Consider the following 27239-nt stretch of genomic DNA (forward strand, 5'->3'; position numbering starts at 1 on the left):
ACATATATGAATAATTATATAGATACCTATATGTACAAGATGAAACGTTTATAAAAAGTACTTTTATACATTGATTTTGAGAGGTTATGTCCTGGAAGAAATACCCAGTAAATATGAGAAGCAAGTTCGGTTTTGCCATACCAAAAGAACTGTAGTGAAGTCGCAGAGTGTCGGGCGGGAAAAGCAGTTAAATACAGTAACACGAACTTTTTTCTTCAAAGCAGCATTTTTTCCACAGTTTTTTAATCGAATCTAGAGGTCTATAGTATTATTCTTTAACATGGGTTTACGGGTTTCAAAAAATCGACTTTTTTTATTGTCTTATTAAACTCTATAACACCTCTAGAATATTATCCTAAATTTTAAAGTTGATGCGAGTTATAGTTTCAGAGATACAGCCTTGAGAACTTGTGCGCTCGGGGCTAGCTAGGCTAAGTGCGTCGTCCTTAAACACGTTTTTCTCGAAACTGTGCTTTTGAAGTCATTTAGCAAGATTTCTCGCGAACTACTTTAAAGTCTTAGACGAAAGATTTTTTTTGATTACAACTATTTGAAAAAAAAAAATTTCGCGAATTTTTCACTGAAATTTTAATTTTTTTGTAAAAGTGTGTGCCAAAAATTCAAGTTTCAGTTTTTTTTCCTACGACCAAGTTCTAAGTTAAAGATTTAAGTAAAAGACGTAATTTCCCACTTTAAATGATCCTGTAAGGAGTTATCCTACCAACGCGAACGCATCTTTTTTCCGAGGAGTCACCGAAAATGACATCGCAATGGCCGAGTTTAAAATATTTTTTTCCTAAAATTTCAGTATTTTGTTGTCAATAAAAAATTCTAATAAAATATTTCGTTTTTAACCCATGTAACCTCTTAAATTTCTTAAAGTTCTTGCTTTCCAGCAGTGCCCCAAGCGACTTCGTGTGCGCTTAGCAGACTTTGATCGACGGCCAGCTTTTCTGCGACTGCTTGATCCTTTTTGCCTAGAGTAAGAAAGCAGATTATATAGTGAACTACTTGTCCTTAACACGCGATCGTAAGAGGCATGTCTTCATGCTGCAAAGCCTATAATCATGTGGAGGCAAGTTCTTGGACGCAAGTTGTCAAAGTTGTATGGAAAATTTGAGGTGGAAACATGAAGGCACTTTCCCCTTTATTGCCAAGCCTTTACAGGATTGAGATTGAAACAGCTCTGCAGTTATAACATCGGCGTACCAGAAGACTATCCGAAATTGACATTAACAAATTTGTGACTCAAAACGGATTGTCGACTTATGGAATTTAATAATCAATTATATACGAGCTTTAGATACCACAACGGACCGGTGTTCTAAGCTGTCCAAGTGAGATACTTCTTTGGATCAATCGCTTCATCAATCCTAACCTGACGCTGACCTGAAGTTTTAACACAGCGAGTGATTACTTTCTATAAAATATATAAATACATCTTCATCCTAGATACATTACCTATAGAAACGGCAAAACTCTAGTTAATATTCTAAGAAAATTTGTTTGCTGGGTTTCCAAGTCTCCCTGTTTATGGTAGAAGACGAAACAGCTTAGCGCATTATTGGTGTCATTAGCATAATTTATTGATTTCTCTTAGCTAAATGTGCGAAAATGTAACTGTGTGTGCCTGTGTTGCACCTAAAACATATTTATAGAAATAATAATGCAAAAGTTTTTGTGTCCTTGCAAGCTCTAAACTTGTTTATTGTTCCAAGGAAATTTCTGCTACTTTTATAAAAAATATTAAATAAAACTTTCGTAGCCAAATATTTGTCCTGAAAACGTTTTATTTTATAAAGTTCAATGAGAAAATTTACTTTTGAGCGTTCAGAGCGAATTTTGCTTCTTTTTCTTTTTCCTTTTCGTTATTTATTTTTTTTTTAACAATCGGCCTACATGTGTTTATGTGTTTGAAAAGGAAGCAAATAACTAACTCACTAGGTCAGTGCGGCATTCGGGCAATTTGCATTTGTTTGTCGTGCCAGCTGTGAGCTGGGAAGACTCCTCAATGCGGTAAATGCACACTTTTAGGGGTTAATGGCAGGTGTCAAACAAGATATTCCACACTTACTGGAATGCATTAGAGAGGAAATGCTAGTGTTGTGGTTGCTGTAAACTCGGTTACACATATGTCACGTAAATGCGAGCCATTTATTCACAAGTAATTTAAATTTGGTGGCCCGACAAACTGAGGCTAGTAACCGAAATAAAAGCAAGTTGTTTCGATCTACTTATAAATCCGAAAATTTGCTATGAATGTGGAGAAACATACTACGTGGAAGAAATGCCCTTCAATGTACTTTCTCTAAATTTTTGGGACTCAAAGATAACTCAACTTTTTGAATAATTGAACACTCCTTTGTAAATACACAATAAGTAAAGTCTCAAGTCGATTGGCTTTTTAATACTTATCGAATTCAATAATTGAATTTTACTCAGTCCATTGCTCTTGCAACTCACCGAAAATCTGTAGAAATTTGTTATTTTAATTATGTTATAATAGGTTAAGAGTTCGATCCTAACAATGATGTAACTTGGACGGCTTAGAACGCCGGTCCGTTATGTTACCTTAAAACTCTTCTATACTGGATTATAAGACCTATATAGGTCGACAAAGCGATTTGAGCCTATTATAAGTTTGTTGAGATGGCTAACATCAGTTTCAGCTATATCTTTTGGTTCGCCATAGGTAAGATTACCGAGAAATCAGTCTTGCAAAGGCCGGACAATGGTGCCTGCTAAACGTTAGCGATGTCCATTGGTTCTGTACTATAACACAAGACGGTAATGGTGATCCAACTAGACAACATTCAGATGTAGTCCCCTCTAGCTAGATCGTCTGCTTTGTGGCTGCAAGCGATTCCACTATGACCAAACACCCAAACGGGTCTGATGATGCTATTTTTAGTGAGGACATTGCTTTGACGCACATTATTGCAGCTCTGATGTCGGAGTAAATGCTCACCTCCCTTAAAGGGGAAGAACTTAGTATCAGTACTACCACCGCCATTTCATTTCTGCCTGAAAAAACACTATAGTGGTCTGGTAGCCTTAAGCTAGGATTAGCGGAGAGCTTCATACAGAAACTGGCACCCCAATTTTCCCACCTAACTTCGACATCCGTAAAAAAGCTCACCGCGCCACTTCTCCAGTGACCTCTCCCCATTCACATCTCCCTCGTTGGTATTTGAGCAGAGAAAAAGCGGACACTAGTGGCCTCTGCGGCGCTGTGAACCAAGTTTTAAGCAAAACAATTGAAAGAAAGGGAATTTCAACGTGTTCTTGTTCGAACCTCGTTATAAATCCGCTTCGGTTAGACTTAGAGGACATTTCGTAGCATTACACCTGCCGGCAATATCCACGGTTGCTATGTTTAAAATGCATTAAGTGCTACTGTTGGTGTAGTCCGCAGTCCACAGCACTTTAGACACGTTCAATGTTTTTAGCAAATGGGGCATTTTTGAGCGCCCTCCACCAGACGAAAACACCATAGAATATCATTGGCTTGACTGCGGTTTCGTAGAGTCGAAAGACTATCTTTAGTGTCTCAGCATTACTAACTTATAGCAAAGACAGCTTTCAGATATAAAAATATCCAAAAATATATGGAACCATTTGGGTCCATTTCGCAAGCATTACTTACCGATACATCATTGTATCGTGTAGCTCGCACTAAAATTGCCGATAACTCTTCAATCATACCGTAAATCACTTGTATCGAATATCGAGTACCGTGATTTGAACTCAGCTGAGACGCTTATGTGGGCCAATTAATTCTGACATGCACGTCATTTGCTAAATCTGCTACCTACAAAAATAAAAACAGACCAACAAGTTCTGGTCTTTTAAGTCCAGCAAACATTGATGAGGTGCAAGTGAAATATTTTGCCGATTCGTTACAATTCACTTCATTTCACTTGTAAGTAAATAAACGAATTCCACATTCAGCCCATCGATTGCCATAGAAAATCACTTCAGAAATGTGTAAATGTTGAAAAATTAATTCGAAATTCCAAAGGTGAATGAAAAGAAATGCGGGTTTATTTGTTTTTATTGTTTTTTATTTTTGTATTTTTCGTATTTTTTTGTTTTGTTGATTTGTATATATATTTTCGAAATCATTTGCATATATTCGTTGCAGTGATTGTTGCTTCAGTCTTAATTTAGTTTTAATTAAACAATCAATTCAATTATACATTTCGCGGCTACTTATAAATAGGAAATGATATTTATATCTAAATTTATATGCCTAGAAATGTTTGTATGTTAATTGTTGGATGTTTTTGAAGGATTTATGTTTAATTGTGTAGTTTTGGTAATTCTACTTAAGACTATCGCTACACACTAATGCTTGTTGTTTATGGTTGAATTTTGATTATTTCGCTTGCTTAATTACAATAAATATTATTTTCTACTAATTTACGTGTTTGTCGATATACATACATACATATATAGTATGTATGTTGCTAAGTGCGAAGAAGAAATTTATTTTATTTTTTTATTAGAAGAAAAGGTTCAGAAAAAACAACGGTTTGGTGTGGTTTGCAGGCCAGTGGAATCATCGGTCCATATTTCTTCAAAAATGACCGTCAATGGCGATTGTCATCGCGTCATCATAACCGACTATTTGATTCCTGAAATTGAAGCTCACGATCTGGGCGACATTTGGTTTCAACAAGGCGGCACCACTTCCCACAAAACGTGTAAGTCAGTGGATTTATTGAGAGAACACTTCGGTGAGCAGATAGTTTAACGTTTTAGGCCGATCGATTGGCCTCCAAGATCGTGTGATATCACTCTGTTCGACTTTTTCCTGTGGTGATATGCAAAGTCTTAAGTCTAAGCGGACAATCACGCTACGATTCAGGCCTTGGAGCAAAACATCACGCGTGTCATTCGTCATTTAAAAGTCGAAATGCTCGAACGAGTCGTCGAAAACTGGACTCAACGGATGGGCCACCTGAGACGTAGTCGCGCGGCCAACATTTAAAAGTGATAATCTTCATAAAATAAATACCAAAGAATGTTCTTTTAAATGATAATAAACATTTCTCATTAAGTTTAAAGTTTCTCTGGTTTTTCTTTAAAAAAGTAGAGAACCTCGAAATGAATCACCACCTTTAGACATCTTCAGCAACATTTTTGCGTAAAAAAAATTTCTTCTTCGCAAATAATATTATTAATTTTATTTTAACACTAGAAGGTTTATGAAATATTGATTAAGTAATTATTTAGCGCTTATCTAACGGTTGCTTAATATATATGTGAGTATGAAATATTTACAAAATGCTTAAGACAATGAAGCTATGGCTAAGTAGCAAATTAAAGTAGCGGTATATTTACTTTTTTTTGTATTTTAATATGCAGGAACCATCATATATAAGATTAAGTTTAAAAATATTTTATTTAAAAAGTAATTTCTAATTATTTTGTATTCTAATTTTTTTTAATTTAAATATATTTTCAATTATTACTATTTTTTAAATTTACTATTATTTCTTCATGTGTACCATGTGGTAAGTATAGCGTATTTATGAATATTTTTTATGCTAAATTTAAAACGCTCGTTTTGTAAATTCACCGTTAGCATCGCTTACATTTTCGTGCTTTTCGAATTTGGCTAAAAAAAATTACGAAAACTTTATAGAAAATGTGGGAGCTTTTATTTTAAATGGCATGAGATTACTTTTTTCTAAATTTCTCAAGCTTTTAAATTTCTTAATGCAAAGTAGACTAATTTGTTTTATGTTTCTTTGAGTAATCATAAATTGTAGTAACTTCAATGAATACAAGAACATACGCGTAACTGATGACATGGCAAATGGGTAGCGGGTAATCGGTACAACATACGTTAGCACTACAATAGCAACAATTCCGCTACTTATGAACGTGTTTGCTGGGTGAATGTGTAAATTTAGAATTTCGTTGCTCTATATATTTTAGCTTGTCCAATTGTTATTATAATTTTGGCCAATAACCGTTACGTGCGTCGCCGTAGCGCCCAGTGTGTCAGCCAGTACAACGCAAATAATTTCCATAGACCAATTGGCAGGCTAAAAGTGGGCGAGAGAAGAGAGAAATTGAGCAATGTGTTTTGGGTGGCCGGGAGTATGAAGCAATAACTTTTTTAAAGCAACAACAAAGCATACAAATTATTTGGAAAATTTTAGTTTTTAATAAAAATAACGAAAGAATAATGAATAAAATATAAGTAAAATGTATAAAAATTGTCTGTCATACACAGTGAGAAATATAACATGCATGCAAAGCAGTCACAAATGCATAACGTCATAAATGTAGTAAGTAACGTCATAAATGTGTAAGCACATGCAAAGCAGATGAAGAACAAATAAAATGAAATGCATAGAAATTAAAAATTAATAAAATGCAACTTGACAAGCAACTTACCATTTCAATAAAAGTCATTATACTTGAAGCACCCTTAACAAAAAGACAAAAAAGCAGAAAAGCAAAAACATGCACATCAAAGCTATGAAAAAAACAGTTAATGCTACAAAATCGCACACAATACAGCAATAATATTTTTTTAATATCTTTGTATTACGAAACAAACAAGTCAAAGATTTTGAAACATAACAAAGAACCTCTGGCAATACGGTATTTTATACGTTTTACAAATAAAAAATGTTTACTAGGAAATTAGCGAAAACATAAAATCTCGAATATTTTTTAAGTAATTACAATATTAGTTTTCATCTATTCCTTTCTAAGCAAAATAAAATCAAATTTTTTCAGTGTATGTTGTTGAAAAAGGATGCTAACAACATTTGTCGCAAAATTGCTACATACTGTATAAGAAATTATACTGAAAGTTATATCAGAATTTTTTATTGACAGCAACATTTTTTATAGCAAAAATATTTATACCTACATTTGTTTACAGCAACATTTTTATTGGAAAATTTTTTATGGCAAATATTTTTATAACAAAATTATAGCAAAAACATTTTTTAAAGCAAATATTTTTATGGTCAAAATTTTTTATACCAAATTTTTTTTCTAACATTTTTTATACCAAAATTTTTTATAGAAAATATTTTTATAGCCATATTTTCAGTAGCAACATTTTTAATAGCAAAAATTTTTAAAGCAACTTTTTTATAACAAAATCTTTTATATCAACATTTTGCTATAACAAATGTATTTTTTAAGCAACATCTTTATAGCAACATTATCACTTCAACAATTTTATATCAACATTTTTATAGCAAATTTTTTCATAGCAACAGTTTTTAAAACAACACGTTGAGCGGTTTTGTAAAATTTTTTATCTAGTTAACACTGACATAATAGAGTTTCAGAAATTTACACCTTTTAGAATGTTGTGGTACACATACGACATAGTGCTTTGCAACATTCAGACAAATATGAAGAATATTTTTTAAAATGCATAAGAATTAAATTCCAAGTATGTTTTCAAGATATATTTTAAAATAAAAAAATAAAAATGTTGCCTGCGACATGTTGCGTAACATCTGTCTATTGATTATAAGTGAGTTTTTACAATCAAAAAATGTTGCTAGCAAACAAATGCGCCACAGCAGAATGTTGCGTAACATTTTCATTTATTAATTTTATTAATTATTTGTTGTTACAGTGACATGTTGTAAGCTCTTTTTCAATGTTGCGCAACATTCTTACTTCTATTAATTAATAATAGTTATTTAAGTAAAGTTTTCAAAATATTTTTTAAAGTCAAAAAATGTTGTCAGTAACATGTTGCGCAACATCTTCATTTCCTTTACTTATTATTCTTAATTATACATAAATTAACTTTCAAAATAGACTTTAAAAGTATAAAACGTTGCTAGAAATATGTTGCTCAACATTTTTAATACGTTAAATTCAAATGGAAGTTCAATTATTTTTATTAATTTTAAGTTATGTAGTTTTTAAAATATTTTTTAAATTCAAAAAATGTTGCCAGCAACATGTTGCGCAACATTTTTAATACCTTAAATTCAAATGGAAATTCAATTATTTTTATTAATTTTAAGTTGTGTAGTTTTCAAAATATTTTTTAAAGTCAAAAAATGTTGCCAGCAACATGTTGCGCAATATATTTATTTCCATTAATTATTATTATTGATTATACATAAATTAACTTTTAAAATAGATTTTAAAATCAAAAAATGTTGCCAGCAACATGTTGCTCTAAATTTTTATTTCCCCAATTTCACGTGGAAATTTAACTATTATTATTAATTTTGAGTTAGCTTGCAAAATAAATTTTTGCTGAAAACCAAAAAATGTTGCCGTAACATGTTGCTTAACATTTTTATTTCCTCAAATTTAGGTGGAATTTTAATAAATATTATTAATTATAAGTTAGCTTTCAACATATTTTATAAAAACAAAAAATGTTACCAATAACATGTTGCACAAGATTTTCATTTCTTTTAAATTTAGGTCGAAATTAGTAAGTAGCTCGCTTGTAAATAAAACATGTCGAATGATATATTACTATATTATTCGGCCAGGTCCTTTGCTATGCTCCATTAACATACACAATCACCGTTAAAAGCTTAAAATGGCATAAAATTGTAAAAACACTTGCGATCTGCACCGCCGCCTTCCCCTTGGTCCCGCTGTTATACACACAATGCAATGTATAATGGTAAGTGTTACTGCCTGTGGTAAAAATTTATGCCTACGACGTTACTAATTTATTCTGGACTTCCTTGCATTTAAGCTACGCAGTTCTTGCTTGTGCTCTCTGCTTTATTTTTTTTTGTTTATTATTATTTTTTTAAGTTTTTTTATTAAAAAATTAATTTTTCTATTTCTTTCGTTATTTTTATAGCCAATTATTATTTTAGGTTCACATTTTTATACAAAATTTCATTTGCTACAAAACAACTTTAACACGCATGCAACTGTAAGGAAACTAATTGTGAAATAAAAAACGTAAGTAATTAACTGTAAATTATATGACATGCAAAAATCCTCACATTTCATAGCGAAATTAAATAAATCTTTAACGAAATTGCTTTATTTGCATGTATTCCATTTATTTTTGTTTAATTTTTTGTTGTTCTATTTTCAGTTTGATTTTCAGTATTACCATTATCAGCATCATCATTATCATTCTTATTTGTATTCATTAAATATTATTAATTTTTTATAGTTCATTATTAATTATTAAGTAGTGTTCATTCATATTTAAAATTAAAAAGAGCATAACTTAAGAATAACGCTTTTTACAAATTTTCATTAAAGAAAACATTTTTTTGCTTTTCATTCGTGTTTGTTTGCAAGTGCGTTGTCGTGGCTCTTCTATTAATATGGCCGTTTGCTGTTGCTTGCTTTCGCTTTACATCCTCAGCTCGGACCACTCTGACCACTGACTGTTTACGCGTAATTTCGTATGCATTGCTTTCGCACAATCATTACAAATTTACAAACTAAACAATTGAAATTAAATAAATTAAAAATAAAAATTAATTTAAATTAAACTCTTACACTTAATGATTTCATTATAAATTACAAGTAAATTAATTAACAGCTAGTTATTATCATAAATGTGTGTCGGTGTATGTAAGTATAAGTGTGTACGTGTGCATGTGTGCATGTGTGAATTGTTATTAGCTTTTACTTTTAATAAAAAAATAATAAAATAAAAACCTATTGGCATTGTTAGTCGCACAGCAAACAAAACTTAAACACAAAAACTAAATAACTGTAAATTAGAAATTATTATTTTTTTAAATAAATATTCAAGTAGCAATAAATTAATCATAGCTGAGTTAAGTTTCTTAGCATTTCATTCTCAGTACGCAGTATTCAATTCAGGCTGAGATGTGCTGCAATTGAGCTTTTACACCGCTCTTTTGTCTAAATATATTGCATTTGCTTTTGTTTTCATAAAAATTTTCATTCAACTTAATACTAGTTTCTTTGAAGGCGCATATTTGAGCATTTTTCATTGCATTTTTCTTTGCATTTTTTTTTTGTTTTTTTAGTACTGTTTTCATTCGCATTTCGATTTTCGTTTCACTCGTTCATTTATTTTTTTATTTTTTTGTTGTTTTTACTTTTTATTTACATTGCTTTTTTAACTATTTAAATTACTTACTGAGAGGCAGCGAGGTTTCTTATGCATTTGCTTATTGATATTTCAAATTTTCATCGTTAGCTTTTTTAATTTTAAGCTTCTCTTTCTTATTTCTTCATTAAACTATGTGCTATGAGTATGTGTTTTTGTGTGTATGCATGTGTGTTTGTGGTGGTGAAATTTATGTACAGTGCGCTTCAAAGTGTTTACATATACATTTATATTTTTGTTTTTGAAAATGTGTATGTAGTGTATGTATTTTGACATTTTCTTAAAATTTTTTAAATTTTTAAAATTTTTTTGAATATTTTTTTTTAATGTGGATGTGTGGTGACTTAATTTATGTTGATTAAAATTTTTTTTTTTAAATTTGAAATTTTTTTCCAAATAATGGATGTGTGTTGTGTTGACTAAATTTTTTTTTTCACATATTTTTTTTTTTTTTGAAAACAATGGATGTGTGGAGACTTGCTTTATATTGATGTGCTGGTTGTTTTAAGCAATTTCATGAAATTCAGAATTTTTTAAAATTTAAAAATTTGTTTAATCAAAATTTTTTTGAAAAATATGGATGTGTGGTGGGTTTCCTTAAAGTTGATTTACTGTTTTTTTTCAACTAATGTGGCTTTTCAAAATTTTCATCAAATATAGAATTTTTTAAATTTTAAATTTTTTTTAGAAATTATGGATGTGTGGCTTTTCAATGTGGCTTTTCACCATTTTCATCATATATAGAATTTTTTAAATTTTCAATTTTTTTTGAATCCAATGATTTTTTTTTGGAAATTATGGATGTGTGGTGGGTTGATTTATATTGATTTGCTGTTCGTTTTTCAATCTGTGCAGATTTTTAGCATTTTCATAAAATATAGAATCTTTTTAACTTTTAAGAAAATATTCAAGTTTGTAAATATTTATGATTTATATTTTAATTATTTTTTCAATATGTAAATAAGCTGTGTTAAACAGGTTCGTTAGATAAAAAATCGCCTTTATATTTTTTGTATTTGATTCTACAAATGAACAAAAGCTGGCTAAAAGCTCATAAGGCTTACACTTATTTCGAACTCGTCTATCATCAACAAGTTTAGTAAGCTTTTCAATACCAATAAATTATTAAAACTCTTCAAAGCTATGTAGCTTTTTTGCTACAAAAATTGATAATTTTTAACAGAAACTTTTGAAAAATTAAAAGATGTTTACAAAAATTATTTTAAAAGGCATTTTTAAGCTTAAATTATTTAAAAGCTTTTACTTGAGGAAAGCTTAAAGTTTTGTAAGCAGACCCTATACGTATTTATTCAATAAATTCACTGCTGAAAAATTAGATCGGAAAACTTATAAAAAGTGCTTTTGAAAGCTTCAATTATTTAAAAACTTTCACTTGAGGAAAGCTCAAAGCTCTTTTAACTTTTTTTAAATAATATCGTTGGCAAGAAATTACATCTGAAAAATTATAAAAAGTGCTTTTAAAAGCTTCAATTGCTTAAAAGCTCTCACCTAAGGGAAGCACAAAGCTCTGTAAAAACCTAAATTTATTTTTTTCGTATTTTGAATATAGGAACCTGTCTGACCACCACACATGCATATATTATGTAAATATGTAATTACGTAAATATATATGTATCAAATAAAGAATTTTTCGTATGTGTATTTTTGTCTTGATGGATGTGTGATGAGTGATGATTGCAGGTGGGTTGCATGCGTTTCTGAAGGCCGGATATTGCTTTTGCTGCTGCTGCGCTTGTGTGTGCCTGTGCGCATGCGCATAGACTTGCATTCGTGTATATACATATGTGTGTGTGTGAATATGTACTCTCTCTTGTTTACAGATATTTATTAAGTATATATAATATAAAAAACTCCGTTTTTGCTGCAAATTCACTTATCGCCTTTCTTCAATTCTATTTCACTTATAAAAATAGTCTTTCATTCTGTTTAATGCTTCAATTTACAATATGTTTGTGTGTGCTTGTGTGTGTGTTTGTTATAAATAAATGCCTTAAATAAGAAGTAGCGATTATCTTTGTACAATTCTTTATTTGCGCTACATAAGACTCTTCTTCAGTCCATCTTTACAATTTACACACGCGCGTTTTTCTGTTGCTTTTAGAATGCAAGCAAGATTTTTTTTTTTCAAACAAAAATATAACCAAAATTCCTATTTTTCGAGAGCAATGTTTCACACTTTGGCAAATACCAACTATAACAAAATAATAAAATTTGGAAAAAATACAAAAAAAAAAACATTCCCAAAATTAATGCCAAATCGTCTAAACAAAAACAAAGTAGCTAGTAACCAAAACTAGAAAAATTTTTAGAGAAATTTTGAAAATACAACTTTTCAATGTTGAGTTAGACCAAATTAGCAAAAACAAAAACCAATCAAAATTTTGAAAATATTTTTGTTAAACATTCTTTCACGCGCTAAACGCTAGTTTTGTTTAATCAACCATCCAAAATGTATAAAACTAATACCAAACATAATTTTAATAAAAAAACTTTGGTTAAGCAAACGAATTTTGAATGAAACATATTTTTGAAAGCATAAAAGGAAGCCATGGATTGATAAAGGATGTGTTTGTGTAGGTGTATTGCGGTTGAATGGGTTTGTTCAGGGTGTTTGGGTAGTTGATTGGTTGTGTGGGTGTGTGGTTGTGTAGGAGGTATGGTAGTGTGGATTAGCATACAATTTAGATTTGAATGTAGTGGTTAAGATAAATTTTGACACTCACAAATCCAATTGATCGTAGTATAGAAAATCGTCTGCATCGCCGAGTAGTTGCGCACGCGTCAATGCCGCTTTGCCACCGCTCGTTGCCAGTGTTGCAGCCGCCGATGAAGCAGGCGGCATTGCCGCCGCGCTCTCCTCACTTTCGTCGTACATATCGTCAGCGTCGTCGTCGGCGTCATCTTCATCTGACGCGCTACTGAGCTGGCCGACTACGTCCTCGACGTGTTCTTCCTCCTCGCTGGCTTCCGCTTCCGTTGAGTCCTCGCGCGAATTACCATTATCAGCTATCGCCGCCGCCGCCGCGCTCGCCTGTAGCGCATCATCCTCCATTGAGTTGGTGTAGCGTACATTGCGTTGTTCGCGCTCACGTTCGCCGCGCACGCTTGTCGCCTCAGCGCGCGGGTCTAGACTCTCTTCTACTTCCGCGCTGCTAAGTTCGGTGGTGGTGGGCGTCATTGACAGCGCCGTCGCTATTGTCGTGCTATCGGTATGCTGACGCGTTGTAGTCGTAGTTGCCGCCGTCGTAAGCGTACTGCTGCTGGTCGCTTGCGTCGTGCTGGTAGTACTTGCACTTTTGGCTGGTGACTGCTTTTTAAGTTTCTTTTGCGCATGCACGCCACCATTACGTCCTTTCTTACGGTTTGCGCCGCCATTGCGATTGCCCATGGCACCGCCACCTGCTTGCCGGCCATTCGCATTCAACTTCTTGCCGCGTCGGTTATTTGCGCCTTCGCCGCCAACGCTATTGCGGTTATTAGCATTTTGGTTTTGATTTTGACGATTTTTCTTAACGCCACCGCCACCGCCGCCACCATTCTTCTTCTTCTTACATTCCGCCGGCAGTGGCAGAAGGGGTACTTCCTCGCCCTTCGCTTTAAGCTGCCTTCTCTGCTGTTGCAGCTCTCGACACTTCTTATTATTGAGCTTGCGTAGCGCTAGCGGAGTCATTTGGCAATTGTGCTCCTCCTCGTTCTCGTGCGGCCGGCACTTTCGCCGCTTCTTCTTCTTCTTACCGCCGCCACCATTGTGATTTTGATGGCTGGGCGCACTCTGACTACTATTACCGCTAGTATGGCTGTCATAACTCGCCATCGGACTATTGCTAATACTACTACTCGAGCTATTGGACGTGTTGGCGCCCCGCTGGCCACCCCGACTGTTGTGGTTACTATGGCTATTTGTGACTGCGCTGCTTTGTGACTCGCCTCTTTCATTGGCAGCAGGAACGTTGTTCATTGTTTGGCCGCTAATACTACTACTACCGCTAGGACTATTACTATCACTACCTATAAGACTACTTCTGCTGCTGCTGCTGCTGCTGCTACTCTTTTTGCTACTACTACTACTATTACTATTGCTACCGCTATTGTTATTACTAGAATTTGGATTGCACTTGGGGAGCGCTTTGAAGTGTTTGCTATCGATCAGGTCGACCAATGGTTTGCCCGTATCACAGAGTTGGCGTATGCCGTGCTTAATGCGATTCTCGCCGAAATTCTTCGCTATCAGCTGTTCGACGCGTACATCCTCCACCGTTTCGGTGATGGCGTTCGTATAGGTGGCTAGTTTGCCAAGCGAGCGGGTTGGCGGTATTTGCAGCTTACGCGGCTCGCCGTGCCGATTCAGCGCCAAGTAGTAGATGCGCCGCGCATTTGAATTGTAAGTGGATGAATAGGTGTTGTAGTTGTGCTGCTCCATGTTCTCGTTGAACACACAATCGTCGGTGAATTCATGCTGCAAATAAAGAAAAAATTTGGAAAATATGAGTTCCAGGAACATTTAAGCTTTTACAGAGGAATATTTACATTTTATGCCTAAATAAAGTTTTATAATTAAATTTAATTTATTTTAGTAGTTAAAAACATCATTGTAAAAGAAATTGTGTCGATTCGGCTTTTTTTTGTTTAATTTCTGCATTCTCATTTTACTTGCAAAACATTCGACTTGAAAACCTTTCACAGAACTCGAAATAATAATAGCCGCCGTTTGTGCCACATCTGTCGTCAAGTAATGCGACATGGTGGCGTCTGCAGTACCCGAAAACAACATCGTTTCACTAAAATAGAAATTAGGAAAAAATGCAACATTGTTGCCAAACGCTAAAGTCAAGTTAAGATGCTTCACGCAATTTTGCTTTCTACCCTACAAATAGTCCACGATGCGAGTTGTTTTTTTTTTGCTGTGGTTTTATTCTGAGTGTAATTGGCTGTTCGAGTCTACAAGTCTGTTGTTTTATGACGGCATTGTTGACAGAAGAAGCATTGCTTTAAAGCGCACTGCTCTTTACTACTCAAAAGCTACGTCGACTCTTTGGCGTGGTGGCTTTGGCATTGTTTAGACGCTCACGCGTATATTGCAAAGCTTTCTATAAGCGAAAGCTCGAAGATAGAAGTCTTTTGTGCTTTCACTTTTCCATTATAGACAAGATTTTAACATTTTCGAAAAAGCTCTAATGGTATGATTTTATTTTAATGCTTTGAAGTTTTAATTTTGTCCAAGGCTTGAATATTTGCTACACACATTGCTCTATAAACTGGCTCATAAACATTTTATTTTAAGTTTTTTAGTCTGTCATTTACTCTGCTATAGCTTGAAGTTGTGAGTGCTCAGATAGTTATCGCTCAGCAAGTAGAAAGCTTTACTTTCAGTATTTAGTATTTTCAGATAGTTCTTATTAAGAAAAAGGTTGCAATATTGCGCCTGCTTCCCTGCGCTGCCCAAATTCAAATGTTTTGTTTAGATTTTTCTGAAGCTTTTTTTATTCTTCTTCTCTGTTTTCTCTCGACCCAAAATCGAATGTCTTTCAAGTGTTAGGCTTTCTTTGTTCATTGCGCAATTTTTCATTTTCTGTTGACATTCACAACTCAAAAAGGTGTTGAAAATTAAACCACCGAATTGCTGGCTGTTCGAATTTTTGCCTATTGCCCAACAAATCACTGAGTGCTGCGTCAATATCGCAGGCGTTAGACATTTGCTGTCGGTGTGTATAGGAGCTCACCTGGGGTAGGCCAGTCGCGGCATCGTGTCGGTGAGTGTGAAGGGAATGCGCTATATACAGCGCTATAATTAAGGCGAATTGTCGAATTCTATGCAGCTATCTATCCATCATTAGCATTATGCCGAAGTGTTTCAGACAAATATAAATATTTGTGTTGGCCACACGCAGTAAGCGATAAGTGCAAATAACAAATCGCTTCCAAAGCGCTCACTTTACCATTTTACTCGATTAACCAACAAATTAAATAAGCTACATTTCGTAACACACACTCTGCGCGCCTTTCGGCTAATTGTCGTTGCCGCCACGGCTAAGCAACCCTGCTCTATAGAATCGCGCGTACTTTTGGTTCATTTTTTTCTTCACACTTTTCAATATTTTCATTGTATGCATTCTGCTTTCAAGCGGTTTTGCAAAGTTTTAGCACTTTGCGTCGGCTATTTATGTGTTTATTTTGCCTACTACCAACACTCCATCAGACGGGCGGTGAGTCAGACCGCCAAGCGCGCCTCTTAATGAGCTCGCTAATGTCTCCAGTGTTGCGTTTAAATGCATTGGCGCTTCCTTTCATCCTTTCCGTGCTGATTTTTCGGTTTTAACTGTATACCATTTGCTTTGAAAAACATCTTTGCACTTTGTTGTTTTCATTTCGCTGTCTTGTGACTGCTGCCTGTTTTATTTACTTGCATTTTTTAATATTTTTGTTATTGTTTTCACTAGTGTTCTTTATGATAGTGATAATGATGGGTGCGCACAGGCGTATGACGCTCAGGGATTTCGCATGTGGGTGTCGTTTGATGAGCACCTAATAATCGCATAGCCACAGTTATAAAGGGTGTTTCAAAAGTAACATTCACGTACACCGAAATATATCGTTTTGAGCAAATTGTCGATTCTTAATACGAATAATATGAGGAAGGTAAGAAGGTATGTAGAGTGGCTGTCTAATGACGCCTTTTAGGAAGCCCATTGTGATCCCTCACTCTATTGTCTCCTCTCTAAGCCACCCCACATTTCTGTCATGTTTGCAATCTCTGAAACCTAATACTATTGGGAAAGAAATCACTCTTTCATTGTGCTAATTATAAAATATCTGACAGCTCACGAAAAAGCTGAAGTTGAAAATTATGAAAGAGATCGTACATTTACGTAAGCTCAACTGTTTTTGAAAAATAATGTTCATTTCTTCATTTTCGCCTCTTTGTATGTATTTTACTACAATTTGTCATTGAAACATTTGCAAGGTTCTAAAAATCAAGACAGCGTTTGTTCTTTGCCCTTCAAGCAACTCTTAAACAAGTTTCTTATGAAACACAAATGCTTTCATGACTATGAAAGCGCCTAAAGCTCAGCACAAATTTTCTAAATATTCGAACAAATACTCAATGGCCAGTAGCGCCATCTGACAAAGCTTTCGCATCACCGAAACGAGTGTGCGTTCGTTTCAGCAAGACGCGTTTAAAGCACGGAACAGATTTTTTTTCTAATTTAGAGCACTCCAAAGCTACGCGGCAATAAAAAGCGAACGATTAGGTAATGACTTCAATTTCTCAAAAGCTTCTTAAGTCTCTTTGCTACCGTTGCCACAGCTGCCCAACGTTTAAACTTTGCTCTAGCGGCAAGCAAGCCATTTGTCGTTGAGCAAAAGTGTGTCAAATGATTGAATATTTCTCACCGCCGTCTGCTTCAGCAGCGCCGTGTCTAATATTACGTGTCGATGTCTCACTATTGACATGACACCGCTACAGTGGATCTGCTGTGGGCATCACTAAAAATATCTGATTTAATTTGCGCTTTTTTCTTCCCTCGCTTTTTGTCTCATTCGACCACATATATGTTTGTATGTCTGTATGCATGTGTAAGCGTACAGTTTGTCTCGTTAAGTGCACGCTTTTTATAGGAAGCAGAGAACTAAAATTGAATTTGGCCCACTGCCCAGACGGCACTCACCGCATACTATACTTACAGACATGCATCGGCACTTGGTCTCTTTAGTGCCACATTAATTGCGGTATTTTTATGAACATGCCGTTGCATGCATATTTTGTTGAAACATGTAGATGTATAAATGCATATAAATACAAGATTTAAGCGCTACTCGACTCACATGCCACACCTTAGAAATTTATTGAAAGTGATATTCTTTAGTTCCGTTCATAAATTGCGGCGTCTTGTGACTTTTCGTAAGCACTGTATGGTGACCAAAAGTGTCTACATATATGTATATATGTATGTATATGATTTGTATAATCTAATTTCTGCCCAAAGTGGGCACATGATCAGGTCCACCGCATTTGGGACACATTTTAATGTTAGGCATAAATATTTTTTTAGACAGCGCATGTGTATTTCTGTGGCAATATTTTGTATAAAAATTATGAACATTGCTGAAAATATTTTTCATTCTGAGAAAGTTGTAGATTTGTTTTGTCAAAGGCATTTGAGAGAAAGAACAAATATTACAAAAATAAAGGCTATACATTCAAGGAATTTAATATAGATTAATAATCGGCTATTCATTTTTACTTGCCTTAATACTGTGGCCGGATCTCCAGGGCGACCTCCGAAACGAAAATTAAAATGATTTTTAAACTAAAAACCCTAAAAAAATATGACTGCAGATGCATGCCGGCAATGATCGTAGTACCAGTCAAAATCTTGATTTTCAAGAGAAAATATTTGTTCAAAAATTTATACCTCAATGTTGCTTAAAAATTAAAAATGTTATTCCTTCGACCATTACTAATAAATATCCTTAAAAATGTCGTGTGAAAAATCAAGTCAATCGAAGCGACTATTTCGGAAAAATTTTCTTGACCAAGTCTGAAAATAGACTTTCGAGAAAATACGTTAAAAGTTGGAGCAGCCGATTAAACTCAGTAGAAAAATTATTAAAAATAAGGCTCATATCACCGATATTTTTGCCGGACCCACTTGGAATGTAAATGCTGTTAAACTGCTACATTTGAGTCAAATTCGGATATTTTCAATTTCGCTTTGTAATTAATTGCTTAAAATACGCCTTTATGTAGACAAGAAGTTTAGCCAAGATGCACACCACTTTAGTAAAGATACCAGACTTTAGTAGAGATTCAATCCAGATGCTCTAGACTACTGGTAAAATACAGTGTTAATGAGCAAGCCCAAATTTTTCTTTCTTAAAATAACGAAAGCGATTTTATTTTGTGTTTTTCCACTACTTTCTAGAGCGCTTCGAAAAGCATACACCCTCCCAGCTTCAATATCATAGTACTTCATATAACACTTAGACAATAAATAGCTGTCAGTATCTCGTTGCAGGAAGACCTACCTTTAACTGAACGTTTTTAAGCCAGGCACACAACTTGCACTCTTATCCACCACATCAGCAGCAGCAATTGCAGGAGTGGTAGTGACAACAGGAGCGGCATCAAACAAGCCGTGTTATGTTAATCAGATGGATTGCAATGATAAGCGCACCCTCATTATCACAGGATGTGTCTAATAGAACGCGCTCTATGAGCGCCAAAGTAATTGAGCGCGCCACACCGAGCAAATCCCGTACAACAACAAATGCACCAAGCAACACCACTGGACACAAAGAGGAAGGAGCAATAACAAAAACACAAGAGAGATGCGGGTCGCTAACTCTTTAGGTCGAAATAGGTGTGAGCAGTTCATAAAGTAGGCAAGTTTATGGGGCTCAAAGGCAGCGGCGAGCATCACTCTCTTAGCAGATAGTGGAAAAGTAATGAGCTGCATAATTATTGATAGAATATTGATGTGTAGAAGAAATGCAAGGAAATGAAGGAAAAGTAATTGGAGCAGTAAGGATAGCCTGCTGACCTGCCGCGCCGAGTGGCACGTTGCGTTGCGGCGGTGGCTTGCTACAAAACGTCACAAAAGGTAGTCGTGTACACTTTCGATCGCTGATTTGATTGCGATAAGCAGGCTGATCAAAGCAAATGACGCCAGGCAGCGGGAAAAGCGAAAGAGTAATGGACAGTGGAATTTGGAAATTGCGGTAATTTATAACACATTTCCAAAAAAAAAAAAAATACGGCGCTGCTTTGCATTGATTTTTTCGAAATATTTTCAAGTTTAATGTTTTCAAATTAATTTTGTTTTCATTCAATTGAAAGAGGGCGCGTCGCTGTGATGGTGAGTGGCACCATTTTTTAGTTCTATGAAAATGAAAATTCAATGCCGTCGAAGAAATTTCTCATCCCTGACTTTGAACCCTACACGCTGGCAGCACAGCAAGAAAGCAGAGAAAAAGACAAATTCTTAGACGCGCAAACATTAAAGTGTTCGACTTGCGTTTCACCCGCAAATTAAAAGAATTCGTCGCAGGCGCCGCGTCCAATGCGCATCAAAGGCGACAGCGTTGCTCAATCTAGCCAGCTGTCTGGCTATTTATGTAACAATCAAATTTATTTTTGAATTTCGAAAAAGTTTGCATTCAAATTTTGTAGCTAAGTGTATTACAGTGTGTTAAATAAGTGCATTAGGGTGTGAGACAGTTTGTTGCGAATTTGGACATTCGTGAGGATACTCTCTTAGTTGTTTATTTATGGCAGTTTTATTAAAAAAATAGTTCAAGTTTACTGGGGGTTTCCCCGACTGCGACATACTGTATTAACTTTAGCAGGCTTCTTGTACAGTATTAAGGGGTTACATGGGTTTACGAGTTCCAAAAAATCGATTTTTTTTATTGTCTTATTAAATTCTACAATACCTCTAGAATATTATCCTAAAGTTTTTAAGTTATTTTAAAGTTGATCCGAGTGGTAGTTTCGGAGCTACAGCCTTGAGAACTTGTGCGCTGGAGGCTAGCTAGGCTAAGTGCGCCGTCTTTAAACACGTTTTTCTTGAAACTGTGTTTTTGAAGTCGAAATATTTTATGGATGACTCAGAACAACTTTGCCTAGGAGACTATGTGCCTTAAAGCGATTTCGAGTCAACAATTTGTAAGGCGAAGTTGTTTAGGGATTATAAAAATTTGTTCGGAAATTTTTGAGATATCCGTATGAAATTTAATATGTAGGAGTATTCTGATATTTTATTGAACATATATCGAAATCGGTAAGATCGGATAACTATATCGCCTATCTTCCATACAACCATTTACAAAGATTTTTTAAACTTTCCCTTGAAAAAACGCTAGTTCGATACTGGGTTTTAACTCTTATGCAAAGTTGTTCAGAATGAATCGTAGAACATTTTCCACATATGGGATTTTATGCTAAGAAAAATCGACCCGCTCTAATGCGCACACATTTGTAATGTCGCCTTGAAATCCTATGCGAAAGTTTGCATGTCAAGGCGCTGTGTGTTTTGCACAGCCAACAAACAATGCAGACAATATCAGGCTATGCATATATGTATATACATACATATATACGCCTAAGTATGTTGGCGTATTTGACTGTGATTTAGTTTGCTTAAAACATTTCAAGTTCATTGCATTTCAAAATCAGTTGCAATTAACAACATTGAACTAATTTCGCTGTCAGGCAATTAAAATAGTTGTGGCCAAAGAGATTGAGAGACAGACTGTGCATAAATAACATCAACAAATGCAGCAGGCAGCAGCCAGCAGCCAGCAGGAGTAATAGCAGTACCGTCAGTATATCACACACACACAACCAAAATCTGTCTGTGGGGCAACACATATAGCTGCCGCAACCCGCTTGCAAGCCACAACCAGCATATATACGCAGCCAATCTGACTGATAGACAGACAGATAGTCAACTGCGCGTTTGTGTGGCAAGTGGATTTACTTGCAGCATACCAGTATATTACATATTTGCAACACTTGTCGCTGCGCACGCCTTGACGCTTTGATGCTTGCTTATCGCATGCGTCGTCTGCACCGGCTGCAAGGCATGACGAAGCGGAAATTAACACACAATTATTTTTCTGTGCACTTTGGCGGTGCGCGCGCAGTCACATTATCAACGCCAGCCATTGCTGCATGCTAATTTTGCCGCCACAGCCAGGCGGCCCACTTCTTCGTCGCCCATATGCGCCGTGTGCGCAACGGCTGCGCCTACCACCGGCAGCAACATCATTTCAATTTGGCAGCCCATCAGGCATGTCACAAATGGTCGCCCCTGTTGCGGTTCCAGGCGAGTACCGCGCCTCTCACACCAGTTCGTTTCTTGTCGAGCGGCAGTTAGCGTAAGTTTCCAACACATAATATTTCTCTCGCATGCAGTAAACGTGTTGTCTAGCTATAAAGTTGTCAGAATTGATAGTTTCAAGATTTCCTGACAGTTGTGACGCGACGCGCCCCGCCGCGCCGGTTGTACGCTTTCAAACGCGGCCACAACACAAGTTCAGCGCGCAGGCTGTCATGAGACCGCGCTTTCGGCTAAACAGTTATTCATTTTTTCCACGCTCCTATCATTTGGGTTAGTGTCTATTCCCCCGACTGGATCTAAGTGCCTGCATTTAGTTCATAATTACCATAAAAAGCAACTAATTTTTATTATAACGATGCGTTTAATGAAATTCTAACTTCCCCCAAGTGGAATGGCATGCAAATGCTGCAGGCGCTTCGTTGTTGTTTCTTGTGGCGCGCCTGTGACACCAGACCGATTTTAATTAAATTAGTTTTGCGCTTATTTGCTTTCAATTCTTAATTGAATTGTTTGCGTTAAATGTGGAAAATTGGAGTTTTCTTCCAGGAATATACACACATGTATACATAAATATAGTATATGTTTGATACATTTCGGCTGGGGTGCTGAGTATGGATGTTATTGCTTCAAAATATATGAAAGTCATAATAATAGAATTATGTGTTTATGAAAACTTAATTTTTACAAAAAAAAAATTAAAATTTTAGTGAAAATTTTTTTTTCATTTATTTTTTCTTAATAGTTTCAATCTAAAAAACTATAATTCAGTATATTCTAGCAGAAAATTGATTTTTAGGTTTATTCCACGTAACAGACCGAAATCACTGCAATACCATTGGTGATCACGTGTCAATCGCATTTTTAATTTTGTTTTGCAAACATTTTTTTTTCAATATCTATAAATATAACCTTAAAATATAACTACTTAAATCTAATACTTTTTCATAAAAATTAAAAATCTTCAAAATATCTGAAAATCGGGTTCAACCTCACTAACATGCGTTACTATTAAGTCGCTCTCATATCAATCACTGAGTAGTTTAATAAGAAAATGAGCTGAGTGTGTTTCTCAACCAACAGTTTCGAAGTACTAGAAATTCGAATACTTTTTTGTCAATATTTTATTTTGTCCTTATTTGTTTCGGCGCTCATTCGCCACAGGCTTCGTCCCCCACAATGGTGTCCTGCTGTGCGCATCAAATTAATGTGACAGTATGTTCAGTCCTTTCGACGCAACGTGAATATTTTTTCATCATCTGTGCGTGTGTGTGTGCGTTAAGGATATGTTGCACTGAAAAGCAGTACAATTCGCTGTTGGTGCACTTGTTTCTCATTTGTAGTTGGCTAAGTGTCTCTTCGCTTGAATAGCTAGTTGATTGACTCAGCTTGGGTGTCTTCAAAATTCAACATGTTGATATGGCTGTATGTATGTATGTCACTACGTGTGTTTATGTGTGTTGCGTTGTGCTTCACCATTATTTTTGTTAAATGTGCCGCAAAAGAATAATCGACTGACACATTTTCCGGGCGCCACATGACCCAGTTGAAAGTGACAACTGAGACAGTTGTTGCCTTTTCTTGGCTTCGTTTCAGTGAGTTTTTCGAATCGTTTTGTGTCTATTTGATGAAAATTGTATTTACAACAAAAACAAATAGTTTTGTGATTCTACATAAGTATATTAACACCCATACATATACACATATGGAGTTTGTAATTTTTTTGACGCAGGATGTGCAACTGATACTGTTAAAAAGTAGCGCTGCCACATTTTTTATTTATTTTTTTGTCCTTAGCACTTTTATTTGTGTCTTTGCGCGTGGTTTCATTATGTATTATATATATGTATATTATTTTTTGTTTGTTTTCGGTGACTACTTCAAAATATCTTAAGTCGACTGACGCTTAAATCGCTATTTGGGGTCTTTTTTTTTTGGAGAAAACTTACCACAGTAATGTGTATATATATTTTGATAGCATCAGAAAGCAGAAATCTCAATAAATATAACGCCTGCTGTTTTCTTTCTAAAAGATTTGAATTCGTGCTGTTAGGTTTCTTGCTTGAAAATTGGTGCTTTTTCGATTTCAAGCCGAAATAAGGATTAAAAAAAAGTATTTTAAATTAAAAAACCGGACTTTAGGACAAATAAATTTATTTTATATTAAAATTCAAAAAAAAAAACTTTGTACAACATTATAAAAAAAACAAAAATTTTATTATTTAAATTTTGTATATAAACTTTGAGGTTATGTGCAAAAAATTTTGATACAAAAATGATAAATATTTTCTTTACGTACAGGGTAGGCCATTTAAAGTTGACCCATTTGTTTCTAAAAAAAAAGAACAAAAAAAAACAATGTTTTTTGTTCATTTCAAAAATAATTTATTTTGGTCCAAGGGGATTTGTTTCAGCTAATATTTAAAAATTAGATCGCGTAAATGGGCACCTTTAGCTTTGACAGCTAAATGCACTCTTTTTTCGACATTTTCCATGACTTTGGCCAATGTTTCGGATGATATGGCGGCTGTTTCACGTCGAATGTTGGCTTTCAGTTGAGTTAAGGTCTTTGGCTTATTAGCGTATACCTTGGATTTCAAATAACCCCACAAATAAAAGTCTGGTGGCGTCAAATCTGGTGATCTCGGTGGCCAGTCAACATCACCATTTTTCGTTTTCAGCCATTTCGATGGCCCATTTGCCAAAATTAAGGCGTCGCGGATAATCAGCTGGGTTTAGTTTTTGTGCCATTTGAATTTTATATGGAAACATCTTCAAATCTTTATGAATTATGCGTCGGAGAGTGGTGCGAGAGATGTCTAATTCCTGAGAGCGGCGATAACTCGATGTCGATGGAGTCTCCTCAATACTGGCTCGTACAGCTTCGATATTTTCATCAGAACGTCTTGTGCGTTGTCTGGATGCATGACTGGCATTACTGAGATTACCGGTGTTCACAAATTTTGCGTATAAAGACTTAATTGTGTTCTTAACTGGAGCACTTTTCACTTTATTTTTTTTGCGAAACGCACGTTGAGTTAACACAATTGAAAAGTTATTTTGAATATAAAGCTGAACAATTTCCGCGCGTTCTTTTGGAGTGTACTGTTCCATGGTATAAATTGTCTTCGAATGACGCTTCTAACGCGGTATGACATTAGCCGATTTGTCAGCGCTGTTAAAAGTTACAGCGTTGCCAGATGGGTCAACTTTAAATGGCCTACCCTGTACAACTTTAGGCCATAGCTTTTTCTTATACGACCCATAGTTTTTCGTGGCATAAACCGTTTTTAATATTTAAAAATTGAACCAGGACCCTCCCATTTCTATTCGCGACTTCAGTTCGCCCATAATTAGTTTTCTTTTAATTTTTAGTAATTTTTTTGTTTACAATTGGTTTCATGCCACTATAATTTTGTACCTTCAAAAATTATCAAAGTGATTAAAGCGAAATATATCTATCTAATTAAATTCACATCTGCATTACTCGCTTTTACTAATTTTTATCCTTTATAATTTTCCATATTCGCCACATGTAAATAGCATTTACATACCCAATAGATACTCAATTTCAAAGAAGTTAAAATGTGAAAACTCGGTGCAACACAAGAACAACATTTCTCAGCCGCTATTTGCATAATTTTGTTATAAATACACGCATTCATTGCCCTTAAATGCACCCAAACCCGCTGCGCTCTGTGCTATTCGTCGGCTGATGCCAGCTTTCATCGCCTTATGGATGTGCCGCTTTGTGGCTTTCAACGCGCCGCGGGTGTTCCCCCTCACTCAAGCTCGCTTTTCCCGCCTCGGGTTTTCCATGCGGCCTACAAATTAATTGCTTTCCAATAGGCTGTGAGGCATTATCAGCAGCGCGTTTATCCTGTCGCCACACTCTTTTTTGCTTTACTTGTTTTGGTTTGCGCTCTTCAATATGCCACCAATGACGATGAAATTGTCGCAACACCGCTGTGCGCCGCCACCACAATCATAAACAAAAATTTTTCATGCCATTTCAATTAGGCAGGACCCAGGCGCACACTAAATTATGCAATGTGAACATTTTCATTAGAAAATGCGTAGAAACAAGCGCGTAAACGCTTCGTTTAACAAGTGCTTAAGCGACCTTTTGTGGCACCACACTTGCCCGTTAGGCCGCTTGAGGCGCTGATAAGCCTGTAATGTTGTTTTCACGCAGACGCAGCACCTAAGTTATTTATTTATTTACTGACCACTTACATACACACATGCACAAACACAATCTGACCGCCTAATATGACCAAACTAACACGGCCCAAAGGTTTGTCCAACTTGCGACATGATAATTACAGTTTAAGTTACGCGCTCGCAGGCTTTTGTGTGCAACATTACGATAAGCAGTGAATATACTAACATAATATGGCATTTGTATTATTCACTTCGTTTTTTGTATTTTACGCCTTTTATTTGGTTAATTTGTTTGTCTGTTTTGATTTGGCGTGCTGTCAGTTTAAGTGTCGTCGTTTGATACTTTAATTCCAAGTGATGGCGCCCGGTGTGTGTGGCGCGTTTCGTTGTTCCATTGTTATTGTTGCAGGTTTTGTATATGGCTATAGAAGGCGTGTAGTCGATAAGATAGGGCGGCGCTAGAAGAAAGTGTCGTATGTTGGACTGCGTTGAATTGTCCCGAATTGTCGGTGAATGCAAGTGAATTGTACTTGTGTTAGCTGTTGTTGGTACAGGGTAGGCCATTTAAAGTTGACCCATCTGGCAACGCTGTAACTTTTAACAGCGCTGACAAATCGGCTAATGTCATACCGCGTTAGAAGCGTCATTCGAAGACAATTTATACCATGGAACAATACATTCCAAAAGAACGCGCTGAAATTGTTCAGCTTTATATTCAAAATAACTTTTCAATTGTGTTAACTCAACGTGCGTTTCGCAAAAAAAATAAAGTGAAAAGTGCTCCAGTTAAGAACACAATTAAGTCTTTATACGCAAAATTTGTGAACACCGGTAATCTCAGTAATGCCAGTCATGCATCCAGACAACGCACAAGACGTTCTGATGAAAATATCGAAGCTGTACGAGCCAGTATTGAGGAGACTCCATCGACATCGAGTTATCGCCGCTCTCAGGAATTAGACATCTCTCGCACCACTCTCCGACGCATAATTCATAAAGATTTGAAGATGTTTCCATATAAAATTCAAATGGCACAAAAACTAAACCCAGCTGATTATCCGCGACGCCTTAATTTTGGCAAATGGGCCATCGAAATGGCTGAAAACGAACTTGACTTGATTGATATCGAAAAATGGTGATGTTGA

General features: G+C 35.4%; 1 protein-coding gene across 10 annotated transcripts in view; it reads right to left on the minus strand.

Annotated features, from left to right (window-relative positions):
* Positions 1–3696: 3696 nt before the first annotated feature.
* The window catches only part of LOC105231589 (serine-rich adhesin for platelets), a 181623-nt gene continuing 158080 nt past the window's right edge, over positions 3697–27239 (minus strand). For 9 of the 10 annotated variants that reach the window (XM_029552614.2, XM_019992238.3, XM_029552610.2 and 6 more), the window contains 2 exons: positions 12814–14546; positions 3697–6056 (listed from right to left, as the gene is read on the minus strand). In XM_029552614.2, coding sequence (XP_029408474.2) covers positions 5984–6056; positions 12814–14546 — 1806 coding nt within the window. In that variant the 3' untranslated portion in view covers positions 3697–5983. Of the gene's footprint in view, positions 6057–9010; positions 9429–12813; positions 14547–27239 lie in introns of those variants that run through there. The other variant, XM_019992239.3, reaches the window with a different exon arrangement.

This window comes from Bactrocera dorsalis, chromosome 2 (genome assembly GCF_023373825.1).
Source record: "Bactrocera dorsalis isolate Fly_Bdor chromosome 2, ASM2337382v1, whole genome shotgun sequence".
In the NCBI taxonomy this organism is placed as follows: Eukaryota; Metazoa; Arthropoda; class Insecta; order Diptera; family Tephritidae; genus Bactrocera; species Bactrocera dorsalis.